The 14,901-nt window shown below is 40.1% G+C and overlaps 1 protein-coding gene across 12 annotated transcripts in view; it reads left to right on the top strand.

Moving 5' to 3' along the window:
- The window catches only part of GRIP1 (glutamate receptor interacting protein 1), a 315,585-nt gene that overhangs the window by 244,298 nt on the left and 56,386 nt on the right, over nt 1-14,901 (top strand). For all 12 annotated transcript variants that reach the window (XM_088676455.1, XM_035127918.3, XM_088676453.1 and 9 more), the window contains exons 3-7: nt 6,877-7,012; nt 9,153-9,298; nt 11,499-11,582; nt 12,879-12,954; nt 14,456-14,601. In XM_088676455.1, the coding sequence (XP_088532581.1) occupies nt 6,877-7,012; nt 9,153-9,298; nt 11,499-11,582; nt 12,879-12,954; nt 14,456-14,601 (588 nt within the window). The remainder of the gene's footprint in view (nt 1-6,876; nt 7,013-9,152; nt 9,299-11,498; nt 11,583-12,878; nt 12,955-14,455; nt 14,602-14,901) is intronic.

Genomic DNA, 14,901 nt, shown 5'->3' with positions numbered 1-14,901 from the left:
GGAAAATTGCTATAATAAAGATGGTAATAAAATCCAAATGCCCCTGCTTTTTATAAATTGATAGTTTTTTGCAGTCTTGCTTCACTTGTGTCTTGGGGGGGGGGCTTCCACACAGAAGGTTATTGTGGGCTCAGTGCTGCTGAAGCATCCTTCACAGCATCGGCATACCATCCTCATCTAGATCTCTTTGGTAAATTAAAAATTGGTTTACTTACAAACTCTTCCAATGTCTGGTTCGTGTGCTTTTCCATACATCAGTCAGAAAAGCTGCCTAGGCAGTAAAATTTAGTTTAGTTACAAAGCAGTGAAAGTTCCTGAAATTATTGGTATAGGAACTCAAGAGAGCCATGTAAATGAGCTGGAGTGAGCAGCTCAAGCTTCTTCACATGCTGAGTTTCTCAGGTAGACTTAGGGTGAACAATAGGCTTTATTGCCTATTTACTCCCAAGGTAAAAGGAAATGACATAGGTAATTCTGGCATAGCTTATTCTATGTAACCCATTCATGCTTTAATTAAACCTAAGCATGTTGGTTATTAAGAGACTGGCTAGACAAGAAAGAAGTACATCAGTGGTTGTCAGGTGACTAAGAAGGAACTGTTGCAAACTGTTCTCTGTTAAAATTTCTTTTATGCATGGAAGTATATTTCCATTCTCGGATGAATGCCTCTGTGAAGGTAGATGCTGCCTTTCATTTGTATATTAGATTCTACAATCTTAAGAGAAGAGACAAGTCCCATATATGAGAGAAGCAAGTTCAGACAGAATTACTGCTAATAGTTTGGGAAATAAATTTGAGACTGAATATTTGGGTTTTGGCACTATCAAAGCCTGCTCCAAAACTTTCTGAAAACCACTGCAAAATTAGCTGTGTTTTCCACTACTGTACAGCATGTTCAACCTGGACTATACAATTTTCATTGCTGTCACGCTATACAGTAGTCTGTGCCTCCCTTTCTTTCCAGATAAAATCAACCAGTTAGAACAATATATTATGCAAACAAGAGCTCTGCTCAGAGAGAATCAAGTGCTAATGCTTCCAATTAATTTTAAAATCCTGTTCTGGAAGAGATCCATTGGCGATAATGGGGGAGAGTGGTCCCTAACTGAGACCTGTCAAAATTTTGACAAGCGTATGGTACTTTTGAGTTGATATTTTACAGACAGATGGTTAGAATTAACTGGGTGTAATAGCACCAAAATTTTTACTATCCTACCTTTTTTCTTCGGGACCCAGGTGGCGCTGTGGTTAAACCACTGAGCCTAGGGCTTGCTGATCAGAAGGTCGGCGATTCGAATCCCTGCGACGGGGTGAGCTCCCGTTGCTCGGTCCCAGCTCCTGCCAACCTAGCAGTTCGAAAGCACGTCAAAATGCAAGTAGATAAATAGGAACTGCTATAGCGGGAAGGTAAACGGTGTTTCCATGTGCTGCTCTGGTTTGCCAGAAGTGGCTTTGTCATGCTGGCCACATGACCTGGAAGCTATACGCCGGCTCCCTCGGCCAATAATGCAAGATGAGCGCGCAACCCCAGAGTCGGTCACGACTGGACCTAATGGTCAGGGGTCCCTTTACCTTTACCTTTTTTCTTAGATGGGTATTTCTAGAAGTTAATATATTTTTAATGCAAATATCCCTTATTCCTCGATAGCTCAGAATTCTTTTTTGTGTGTGTTCTAATCTGATAACCGTTACAATTTCTAATTTTATGAAATTGAAAACACAATATTTGGTGATGAGCACTGCCTATGTAGGAAGTTAGCACATGTCGGATTCTCTTAACTGAGGGTCTGGGTTGTGCGCTGGCCACAGGACACCCCCTCTTTAGCACTGGTCAGGGTGGTGTCCTGCATCGCGATGGAGTATGGCTCCACGGTTACCCCAGGAAGGTGCTCCAATGGGAGCGTGAGGGGGCTGTGGGGTCTATTTAAACCGTGGCCCATGTGTCATTGTGTCTTTATTTCCCAAGGGGGCTGGATTGTGGCCTTGACATGCAAGCAAAAGACTACAGTAGGTCCATATTCATTTGTCCTTGCCATTAGCTCATTATGCTTACGCAGAACCTCAGGGAGCAAGTACAGAATCTGATTAGAAAATAAAAGTACAGTACAGTGGAACCTCGGTTTATGAACACCTCGGTTTACGAATTTTCGGTTTACGAACACCGCGGACCCATCTGGAACGGATTAATTCACATTCCATTACTTTCAATGGGAAAGTTCGCTTCAGTTTATGAACGCTTCAGTTTATGAACAGACTTGTGGAACCAATTGTGTTCATAAACCGAGGTACCACTGTAAAAGTTAGATGTGCAGGAACCCCTGAATTATAGATTTCTCCACCTCTTCTCAAATGTATTTAAACATATTTAAATGGGAAATCTTTCTGGGTGCAAAATACCGTTAGCAACTAGAGCCCCATCTGCAGTATACATTTAAAGCCATATTGTTCAGCCATGACTCCCCTCCCCACCAAATCCTGAGAACTGTTGCTTGTTAAGGATACTGAGAGTTGTTAGGAGCTTCCTAGTCCCCTCACAGAGCAACCGTTCCCAGAGTGGTGTTACAATAAATTCTTCTTCCCTAATGTACTCTGGGAGTTGTAGCTTCATGAGGGGAATAAGGGTCTTCAGAGGAAGCCATGACTACAGAAGGTTAAATTATACTGCATTAAATGTATAGTACAAAAAGGGCCAAAAATGTTTAGCATTTCTGGGGTGCAGCACATTCTAATGTAAACTATTTTGCTTTCGAGTTTCTTGTGTCTTATTTTAGTCTTGATTAAAGGATTCATCTGAATCCTTTAACGGTAGGGATCTTAGATGTGGATTCCAATTCAAAATGTGATGCACTGTTTATTTAAATCTTTGAATTTGGAAGAGATTAAAAATCCCAGTCACCGTTCTCAATTGACTTTGAGAAAATATCAAGCTTCAGTTGATGGAATATTATCTGAGCTTTAAAAATCCTAAATGTAAGACTTCTCCCAGTGCTTTCCACCATTGTCTGTGTATTTTCTATTTTATTTTTTAATTGGAAAGATAAAGTTATCGCTCTTTGTTTAGAAATCATTCTTCACTTGTTTTATCGCTAGACTAGAATATGTTTATATTGAGTATGCCTTGCAAGAAAACACCTTATGAATTATTTTAAAGCTCTTTTTCACTCCTTTGTTCTGTTCTAGGTCTCTTGAAATGTTTTGCTGCAAACCCTTTTCTGTGCACGAATTGTATCACTCATTCTTCAAGAAAATGTTATGCTTTTATGCAGCACAACAAAAACAACTATTATTGTTTTCTTGGATATTAGTCTCTCTTTGTTCTGTGCATAGGATTCCAACCTGAGTCTGAAATGAATAATGAGTATATAGTGACCTGACAGTTGAGCTAGCAAGTGATATTTACTAGGGGGTGGGGGTAATATAGGAACAAAGGCATTAGCTCTGGTTTTAAAGCCTGCAACTTCTTTAAAAAATCAGAAAATTGAATTACCTGGTATAAATGGAAGGTTGCTGCCCGCTGCTCAAATGGAGTTCAACCACGTTACGTGTAAACATTTTCAAGGACTCCTAGCTTTACACTGAAGCCTTACAACTGATTACATATGAGAGTTCTCAGAGTGGTTTGGGTCAACAAAGATGTGCAGAAAGTAAACGATGAGCAGAACAGAGAATTGTTGCCACAGCACCTGAATTTATAAACAACAAGACAAGGGATTGCACTCAAATTAGTCATACTAAGAGTAGACCAATTGAAACTAATGGACCTAAGTAAGCCATGCCTATTAATTCCAGTGGATCTGCTCTGAGTATGGCTTAGTTGGGTGTAACCCAAGAATAAGGGCAGGTTTCTATATAACAGAAGAATGCAGAAGAGACAGGTGTGAGTTGAGGTGCTTTCTCTCTACTTGCCGTAGTGTGTTTTTACAAACCTGCTCGACCTATTATGGTGACACAGTAATAATAATACTATAATAATAATTTATTATTTATACCCCGCCCATCTGGCTGGGTTTCCCCAGCCACTCTGGGCGGCTTCCAACCAAATATTAAAAACTTCCATAAACAGGGCCGCCTTCAGTTGTCTTCTAAAAGTAAAATAGTTACTTATTGCCTTGACATCTCCTGGGAGGGCGTTCCACAGGGCAGGTGCCACTACCGAGAAGGTCCTCTGCCTGGTTCCCTGCAACTTGGCTTCTCGCAACAAGGGAACCGCCAGAAGGCCCTCGGTGCTGGATCTCAGTGTTCGGGCTGAATGGCAGGGGTGGAGACGCTCCTTGATGTATATACACACACACACACACACACACACACACACACACCCTGCCCCCAAATTAAAAATGCAACTGAAGGAATTTTTTTATTTTACTCCCCCCCCCCCCCAGTTAGCTAAAGCATATTATATGTCAAAGCCCTGAAGAGAGAACTCCAGCTCCCTAAGGAAAATAACATCTTTTTGTTTGGGTCTTATCAAGTGCCAGGCTATGCAAAACCACGGGGTTTTTTGTGTGTGTAAATTAAGCTGAGCAAAGCAGAGTTGGCACAGCATCTGAAATTAAGAAAGGCTCGTTCACAATAATCGGGGCTGAAGACAGGATTTGCTTGTTTTACAGTGCTCTGAGATGTATTCATTATGGAATCAGTTCTGCTCATGTATGCACAATTTTTGCAGCTACCACACAATTATATCACCATCAAAATGTCAGGCTGTGTCCCCACGCCCCTTAACCCTGACTTATTCTTTCCAAGGAAACTCTGAAAAGTTAAAAATTCTGTTGTCAGTGACCTGTTTGCAATACCTGAATGTGTCATTTTCAGCATCTTTTGTTCTGAGGCTTCTTGTAGACCCAGATTCCCCTCCCCTTGCCTTTTGTGCTGATTTGTAGCCATGCCACCACATTCTGTCCTAATTCCTTTTTTAAAAAAAATGGTTACAAATTCCCCTTCCTCTGCTTCTTAGCCTCAATTGTTTGCCTTCTGTATGTTACAGCAGCAGCATATGCTCAAAGGAATGTTTCCATACAGGTGTTGCAAATTTGCCCAGGTGTAGATACTGTTTTCCCATGAGGGGAAGGCGGAGGCTACAACCTCACCTTCAGTCGAGATCTAGACTCACCCAATGCTTAACTACCTTACAAAGTTGTGATGATTGCTACGAGGTAGGTGAAAACCAGATGGCAGATGCCAAATGGAAAATTCCTGCCTGGTCCCCAAATACAGTGTCCGACTTGAATTCATAATTTTTGATGTTGCTGTTTAGTCGTTTAGTCATGTCCAACTCGTCGTGACCCCATGGACCAGAGCATGCCAGGCACTCCTGTCTTCCACTGCCTCCCGCAGTTTGGTCAGACTCATGTTGGTAGCTTCGAGAACACTGTCCAACCATCTCGTCCTCTGTCGTCCCCTTCTTGTCCCCTCAATCTTTCCCAACATTAGGGTCTTTCCCAGGGAGTCTTCTCTTCTCATGAGGTGGCCAGAAGTATTGGAGCCTCAGCTTCAGGATCTGTCCTTCCAGTGAGCACTCAGGGCTGATTTCCTTCAGAATGGATAGGTTTGATCTTCTTGCAGTCCATGGGACTCTCAAGAGTCTCCTCCAGCACCATAATTCAAAAGCATCAATTCTTCGGTGATCAGCCTTCTTTATGGTCCAGCTCTCACTTCCATACATCACTAATGGGAAAACGGACCTTTGTTGGCAAGGTGATGTCTCTGCTTTTTAAGATGCTGTCTAGGTTTGTCATTGCTTTTCTCCCAAGAAGCAGGCATCTTTTAATTTCATGACTGCTGTCACCATCTGCAGTGATCATGGAACCCAAGAAAGTAAAATCTCTCACTGCCTCCATTTCTTCCCCTTCTATTTGCCAGGAGGTGATGGGACCAGTGGATCCATAATGGACTTACCCAAAGTGTTTGTGTCTCAATACCTGGCTGCAACCCTGTTCACACTTACCTGAGATTGCTTTGCTGGACTCAACTGAATGTGCATCTGAGTAGACATCTATGGGTTGTACTTCCCTTAAGGCACAAAATGTTACTATACTTCATTTAGCACAGGCATCCCCAAACTTCGGCCCTCCAGATGTTTTGGACTACAACTCCCATCTTCCCTGACCACTCTTCCTGTTAGCTAGGGATTATGGGAGTTGTAGGCCAAAACATCTGGAGGGCCTAGGTATGGGGATGCCTGATTTAGCACATGTGAAAAGGGGAAGGAGGTGCAAAATAGTATTCCAAACTTTGTATGTTATTAAGCATAAATGCATTTTTCAGATTTAAGTGCTAAGGTTCAAAAGTCAGCTGCAGTCATTTTATTATGCAAGAACTTAGCAAAACAAATCATTATCTAAATAAGCTCTCTGAGATTGTTATCATTTATATCAAGAGTGCTATGCACTTAAGCACACTTAGCTCTTTGTTGGAGTGTGACCTTAAGGTATAAGGTAATTTCTTCACCATAAACTTTGGGGGAATGACTGCTACCTGATTTGGTTCTGAGTGCTAAATCATTTTAAGCTCAACCTTAGGTTTAAAAAAAGGTTTTCTTTTATTTCATAAAATTTATACACCTTATTTATATGTCTCTTTATTGTAGGAGAAACCTCAAAGTGTTCTTTTTATTTTTTTTAAAAAAATGTATTCAAAGCCAAATATAACAAAGAGCCTTGTGGCAATATGAAGACTAACAAACATATGACAGCATGAGCTTTCGTGGCCAATAGCCTACTTTGCCACTGGTAAATACGTTCTCAGCTACTGAACCAACAGTAATCCAAAAAAAGCAAACATTTCTGGTATTACAGCTTTTTCTGAAAATTAAAATTAATCGCTAAAATCTTTTATACTGTTTAAAGTTCTAAAATGATAATAGTTTTCTTTCAACAGAGGAATTCAAGGGCTCAACACTAGTTGAATTAATGAAGAAAGAAGGCACAACTTTGGGGCTTACAGTATCTGGTGGAATTGACAAGGATGGTAAACCAAGAGTGTCCAACCTTCGTCAAGGAGGAATTGCCGCTCGGTAAATACTTCTCAACCCAAAAAGCAGAACATTGTATGAAAGCCTTAAAAAAAAATCCCAATAACAAATAAGAAAGGCGCTGTGGGTTAAACCACAGAGCCTAGGGCTTGCTGATCAGAAGGTTGGCGGTTCGAATACCTGCGACGGGGTGAGCTCCCGTTGCTCGGTCCCAGCTCCTGCCAACCTAGCAGTTCGAAAGCACGTCAAAGTGCAAGTAGATAAATAGGGACCACTACAGCGGGAAGGTAAACGGCGTTTCCGTGTGCTGCTCTGGTTCGCCAGAAGCGGCTTTGTCATGCTGGCCACATGACCTGGAAGCTGTACGCCGGCTCCCTCGGCCAATAATGCAAGATGAGCGCGCAACCCCAGAGTCGGTCAGGGGTCCCTTTCATAGCTGCCAAGTTTTCCCTTTTCTCGCGAGGAATCCTATTCAGCATAAGGGAAAATCCCTTTAAAAAAGGGATAACTTGGCAGCTATGGTCCCTTTACCTTTACCTTACTGGCATATCAGAACAGACACACAGAATGAAACATACATATATCTATATATATGCACCATCTTCTCCCCTGCTTCCCTTGAGTGGCTTATGCTTTAAATATCAAAGATCGTTTCAAGATAATTAATTTCCTTTGAATTTGATAATTAACATCGAGACCTATTTCATAGTTAAGAATGTGGTTTTAAAATATGAACAGGACATTTAGGTTGCAGTCTCCTACACAACTTCCTAGGAGTAGGCCCCATTTAATTCAATGTTGCTTACTTCTGAGCAGAAATGTGTAGCATTGCATTGTTAGTGACTTGTGCAGAAGGTTTCCTGCTATCAGCTGGCTAAAATAAAACTGGATAGCAACTGTTTAGAAAGTAAAACAAAGAGTTAAGTGGATTATATTCGAGCTAACTTGTCTAATTGGCAAGGTCTAAATATGACCAAAACAAGTTAATAACATACATATATTTAAAATCAAACTTCACTAAATCAAATAACTTGGCTAAATAGGAGAGGAACCATAGCTATAGGACCCATGCAGCCATTAAGCAGGGTGGGGGATACCAGCTCAGGTGGCAGAACAGAAGCCCCCAAATTGGCACCCCCGTGAGCACCTGTCACCAGCTTCGGAGCATGTAAGATCTCTCCAGAAATCGTCGTCAATGCCAGTGTTGCTTCTCTACCATTGGAGGAGAACATGGCACAGGCAGTGACAACAGGGCAGGTTAGCACTTTCTGTTTCACCTCAAGCGGCAAAATGGGTTGGTTGGCTCCGTGGTAGAATACAGCCACTGCAGGCAGGGGCATCCTGTTTCAGTCCCTAGTATCTACAGCAAAAAAAAAAAAAAGTTTCATGGAGGAAGTGATGTGAAAAATGCCAGCCTGAGACCCTTGAGAGCTGTGGCCAGTTTCAGTAGTCAACAGTGGCCTGGCCTGCCTATCCTTTGCCAGCAAAGCTCCTTGCACAGTGATGACACTGCGTAAATAAATTATGCTAGATTACCATAAATAATGGTAATGCTAGATTACCATTTGGATAATTAGTGTTCAGATAATTATATTTATTGTCATTTTATTAAATTTGTATACTGCCCTATACCCAAAGATCTCAGGGCCGGTATATTCTAAATAATATAATTTCCATTAAGAATAACGTGAAACAGTACAAAAGAGAAGCGATATTGGTCACCAGATTCAAAGCAAAATACAGTCATATTTTAACTTGTAAACATTGCAGTTCTTACCCAGCACATTTCAAAGTAATGTTACTCTCTTTTTTTATTGTTCATTTCCCACCTTTACTTTTAATTAGTTTACTAATTACAGCATAATACAGTAAAAATTAAAATAAAGCAGATGTTCAACTTGCCCATGTAACATCTTGTTGTATGCTTACAGAAAAATGCTAATAAATTATATGGGTACTTATTCTCCCCAGTATTCGTTATTCTAAGATGTGATTAAAAATGCCGTCTTTCTATAAATGTATTAACTCATCCATTTCCTTTAATATGTTAGCATGGATAAGGAAACAGTATTCCAGTTTCTTTCAAACTAGCTCAGAATGAAGTTACTTAATTATTAAGACGTAGTAAAAAACAACAACACAGTTTCACTGAAGAAGATGGTTGCATGTGTGTTTGTTGCAGGAGTGACCAACTGGATGTGGGAGACTACATCAAATCTGTGAATGGAATCAACCTGACAAAGTTCCGCCATGATGAGATCATCAGTTTGCTTAAAAACGTTGGCGAGCGAGTTGTATTAGAAGTGGAGTACGAGCTACCGCCAGTCTGTAAGTATTGAGCTCTAAACTGTGATAATTATGTGTGCAAAATACTCTTGCATGAGTGAGGTTAATGGGGGTGTTCAACTGTTACTGGTTTTTCAAAACTGAAATAGTAAAAAAAAAAAAAGGTAAAGGACCTATGGATGGTTAAGTCCAGTCAAAGGCAACTAGGGTTGCAGCGCTCATCTCGCTTTCAGGCCGAGGGAGCCGGCATTTGTCCACAGACAGTTTTCCAGGTCATGTTGCCAGCATGACTAAGCCGCTTCTGGCGCAACGGAACACCTTGACGAAAACCAGAGCACACGGAAATGCTGTTAACTTTCCCGCCGCAGCAGTATCTATTTATCTACTTGCATTTTGATGTGCTTTTGAACTGCTAGGTTGGCAGGAGCTGGGACGGAGCAACGGGAGCTCACTCCGTCGCGGGGATTTGAACCGCCGACCTTCCGATCAGCAAGCCTAAGAGGCTCAGTGGTTTGACCACAGTGCCACCACATTCCATGGTTTGGAACACCTTCAGGGGCTTTCTCCCCACCCCCAGTTCCCATTCTTTCTCTTCACATGATCCAATTTCAGGTGCCTCATTGTTTTGTACTAACATGACCATCACTATATTTTTAGCTTCACTTCTCTCAGTCGCTAACAAATTGCCCATCTGTCTGACTGAGTTAGGGTATGTGTGGATAAAAGAAGCTGTGGAAGAGTTGGTAACTTCAAGTTGTTTAGCCCCATCACAACATTCTCCCCAAAGAGCAGCACTTTACTCTTCTGTATATTAATGAATGTTGGCCATTTACTTACATGGAAATAAGAAAAAGCAGTCACACCAGAAGCTAATTATGCACCCTGTGATTTCATTGTGTGGGATGTGGGGTACACCCCCCCCAATTTTCTGTTTATTTTGTCCCATCGCAATCAGGTCAACTGGGAAGCAAGGCAGACCTTACTTGAAATGCATTCTTATCCTTCATCCATACAGCCCTTTGTTGGCTTCTGTTTCTTGTTCATATGTACAAAACAAACACGCAGTCATACATACAGAGAGGGAAAGCAAAATGACTTTATCTCTATAGTCATTTTAGTGCATCCCATTCATAAAAATTAGAGGTGCAACCCAGCGCACCATTTCTGAAATCAATGGTATGTTCAGTGCTTGTTGCTCAGCGGTGGATTGTGTTCAATTGATTGAACATATTTAGTTTTTAGGTCCCGATCGTTGATTAAATTTGATGTTTTTATTAACAATTCTGAACTTCAGTGCTCTGTTTATGATGTTCTTCGATGTCAATAATTACCGGGTAAGTTTTGTGATCTGAATTAGGGGCTCTGATTAACTTACCGTAATCAACTTCATAGGTTAAACGCATATATTTCGAATGTAACAACTCTGTTTACACTGTTATGTTGCGTGTGTGTGATTTTTGTCCACTGAATCGAAAAATGAGTCTGTCACGCTGCATTACAGTTACAACCATAACTGTTCATTTAAGTTTTCAGAATTTCTGACCTTGTACAAGTATATCTGGTAATGAAACTGAATGATCAGTGTCTAGCTATTACTGTCAGTATTTGATCAACATGTCATACTTCTTTTTATTATTCTCTTTCTCCTTTCCTCTCAAGTACACCCACCCACACCAGTGTTGTCTATGAATAAGAGGGTATTAGAAATGAAGATACTTGTGTTCAATTGCTAGCTCACCAATACTGACAGACATCTTAGTTGCAGCTTCTTGGCTGTAGAACTGGAAATTTAGTACTCTGGGTTATAGGAATATTTTGAGGATGACAAGATATAAATAGCATACTGAAGGTTTTATATATATATTCCAACTTGCTGCTCATTACTCTAATGCTCTCTGATATCTAGCAAGAATGATTTCAAAGATCAATCAATCAGAAAACACCTGAAGAGCTAAATACAGCCTTAGTTCTTCCAAGATTTACAATTCTGTAAGCTTATGCTTATAGGGCAAAGGAGTAAGATTATTAAAAACCATTGTTTAAACACAGAAACATGTCTCAAATTGTGTCAGTCAGCATGGCTCTGTCAAAACCTCTCAGAAGCTGATTGTTCCTCCATTTTAGGGTTTTTTCTAAATCTAAAACTGAATGAATTTATTATATTAGAAGTACTTCACTAATGACTTTAAATGTTTGTATTATTGTACATAGTATAATTGGAAAACTTGTTTTAATTTTTCAGCTGTACAAGGTTCAGGTCTCATTTTTAGAACTGTGGAAGTTACTTTACATAAAGAAGGGAACACTTTTGGGTTTGTAATAAGAGGTAAGTTCTTCGAAACACTTCATTTCTCGAGCTTGCTGTCCCTTATTCTGTCTGCCATTCCCCTTTCTCTCCAACTATTTGTCCCACAGCACAGCTGGTAAAGATGTCCCTTGTCCTACACAGTTTGAGGATCACAGTTCTTACTGTTAGTTGTGTTCTAATATCTAGATAAAGGCAAGTAAAGTGAGCATGTGTCAATATCTGGCTCCTTGAACTTTCTATATATATATATATATATATATATATATATATATATATATATATATATATATATATATATATATATATAAAGGTTTATTACATTTTTATTCCCCCTTTCTGCCCATGGCAGTCTGACAATCTGAATAAAAACACAGCAAGCAATAAAATACCACGTAGCAACATATAAATAGAAGATGTAAGCACCAGTCAGTACCATACCCAAAAATAAGTAAACACCCAAAATTGAAACTAACTTCATGTCTAGATTACTGTAATATACTCTATATGTGGAACGACCCTTGAAGACAGTCCAGACACATCTGTTTACTCAAGACTTCAGCAGAATTTAATTGGATTGTGCAAGGCTTTAGGGGTTATTATTAACTGCTACGGTTTTGTTTTTTTCCCAAGTGCAGGTTTTTAAAGAGATCTTGGTTGTTTCATTGTAGGTTTTACAATTTTAATTGTGTCTAATGCTTGTAAACCACTGTGGGATCTACTTGGATGAAGAACAGTTTTGAAATCCCAGAAATAAATAAAATAAAATAAACAGAGAGAGATCACCTGTTTAAGTCAGAAGAATACTGAACAGAGATCAAGACACACCCCCTATAGTTCTTACAGCAGGTTGCACCCAGTGAAAATATCCTCTCCCATATCCCTGCCTCAGATGTTGGCAGGAATATGAGAAGTATCTCTTTTTGTAGATCTCAGAATTCAGGCAGGCTCATAAAGGAAAGGGCTATCTGTATGGTAACTACATAGTTTGCATGTATTGGTTTCAGTATTTACTGTCCTGCTCCAGTTTTTCAGCTTGAAATTAATACAACAAGAATTTAGTCATCACTAAGTACCATTCCTTTGCTAACCTGAGCTGGATTGTGTTCAACCAGCCCCCCACCCCACCCCCCCTGATCTTGAACTAACGATACGCCACAGAGTCACTTCACTGGCCTTAAAGTTTGGCGGTTTATTGGGGATGGGAAGAGGGTTTTCTGTTGGTGTCTGCTGCAGATTTTTCAAGATGGCTGCTTTGGAAATGACAATTTATACAAGGAGTAGCAAGAAGATACCTACTTCATTCTCTTTTCCTAGGTGGAGCACATGATGACAGAAATAAATCTCGTCCTGTTGTAATAACATGTGTTAGACCTGGAGGACCTGCTGACAGGTACAATTCATCTTCTGCAGAGCATGTACACACACACACACACACACACACACACACACACACGAGAGAGAGAGAGAAAAGGATATATAAGAAGCTAAAGGATAAATTGTTTGGTGGGAGATGCCAGTAAAGACAGATCTTCATGCACAGATCTGCGAAGCACAATAGACACATCCGCATCTTATCCATTGTACTTATAAATTATACATTTTATTGTATTAGTAATAATAGGTATTGGACAAGACTACATGGAATGAATTTTAATTGAGAGGCTCGGCTTGTTTTGTTAAGTAGGGTTTAATAATTTCTGAATGCTTCAAGAGGAATAGAACACACTTTGCAGTGTGCAAATTTAGTTTATCTTGTAACTTTCCTATTGTTAAGCTTTAAGGTGTTTTTTTCCTCCCATTTCAAGATTTTTTCTTTCACTTTTGGAAGAAGGGTTCTGTATTAATTTTTTTAATGTCCAAATCCTAACTCCTTGCAGGTTTTGTTGATACTTTACTTAATACATATTTAATAGTAGTAGTTGTCATTGTCATCACAGAATTTATATCCTCCCTTTTCTCCAAGGAGCTCAAGGCACCACATATCCTCAAACCCTTTTTTTATTTTCACAAGAATCCTGGGAGTAATATTAGGCTGAGATGTAGACCAAACATCACCCAGTGGGCTTTGTAGCTGAGTGGGAATTTAGCTTAAGGATCTTCTAGTGTGTGTAAACATTTTGGAGGGGGCAGAAATCTGAAATCCCTTAATAACGCCATTGATTTTCATGTGAAGAATGTTTGTTTGCAGTAAACCAAGATGATTCAGTGATTCTTTGTGATTGCTCTGGCTCAGCCATTTTGTTCAGTCATAAGCCACCTTTGTGCTTGCTAAGAGCATATCCTTCATTGATATTGATGAGGGATCTCTGCCTCCCTTCCTCCCCATCTCCCTTTTTTTATGCCTGCATGCACATCCCATTTGGAATGGGGCAAATACTATAAAAGACAAGTACCGGTAGTTTGGGAAATCTGAGACCGATTCACAATTCTGGAACCCATTTCCTGTTGAGAGGTGCCAAAAATGAAAGCTCAGATCTTCCAGGGTAGACTTTTATACTTAGCCTGGTATTTAATGGTCAGAGATGCGCAGGCAAGTGTGACATTTTACTAACCTATATCCTGATAAAAAATTTTAATGCTGTTGTGAAGCCCTAACTGGAATAGGCACATGTTTGTTTGAGGGTGGGAGGAAATATTTGTTGTACTTCCTCACAATGTCCATGTTACTTAGCATTGTGCTGCTATTTCTCCATCACTGATTTTCGGGTGAAAGCAATTCCCCTTTTGCTAGTGATCCCTGAACTGTATTGCTGTCATAATCGATATTAAGAGAAAAGGCAGCTGCACTGAATGTCAGAAGAGAGTGTTAGGGAACCACTTTGCATATGCCTACTGTCTCCAAATTGCATTATATCAAATTAATAATGACTGTCCTTTTAATCTTCTTTCAGGGAGGGGACAATAAAGCCTGGTGACAGGTTGCTTAGCGTTGATGGAATTCGTCTGGTCGGGACATCACACAGTGAAGCCATGAGTATTCTCAAACAATGTGGGCAAGAAGCAACTCTGCTGATAGAATATGATGTCTCGGTTATGGGTATGTTGAAATGCTGAGCTTTCATTCTAGGAGCCATCTGTGACATTTTACTGTCCATCCTTTAGAGGCTACTTGAACAATGATTATGGCCCGTTATGCCTCTAGTAGCACAGATATTCCCATCAGCAGCATCTCATTAATCTCTCTTGGTTCGTGGAGAGGTGAACAGTATTTTATTGTAATTTAGAGTCTGGCTGTTTCATGGTTTGCAGAGTGAGAGCTTATCATAGCTCCTATCAAGGCGGTAACTCTCAGTTATTCAAGTGAAGTTTACTTGTACAAAGGAGATTATGGCGCATT

Source organism: Zootoca vivipara, chromosome 9 (genome assembly GCF_965207765.1).
Source record: "Zootoca vivipara chromosome 9, rZooViv2.hap1.1, whole genome shotgun sequence".
NCBI classification, from domain to species: Eukaryota; Metazoa; Chordata; class Lepidosauria; order Squamata; family Lacertidae; genus Zootoca; species Zootoca vivipara.
This window is presented reverse-complemented; position numbering and strand designations above follow the sequence as displayed.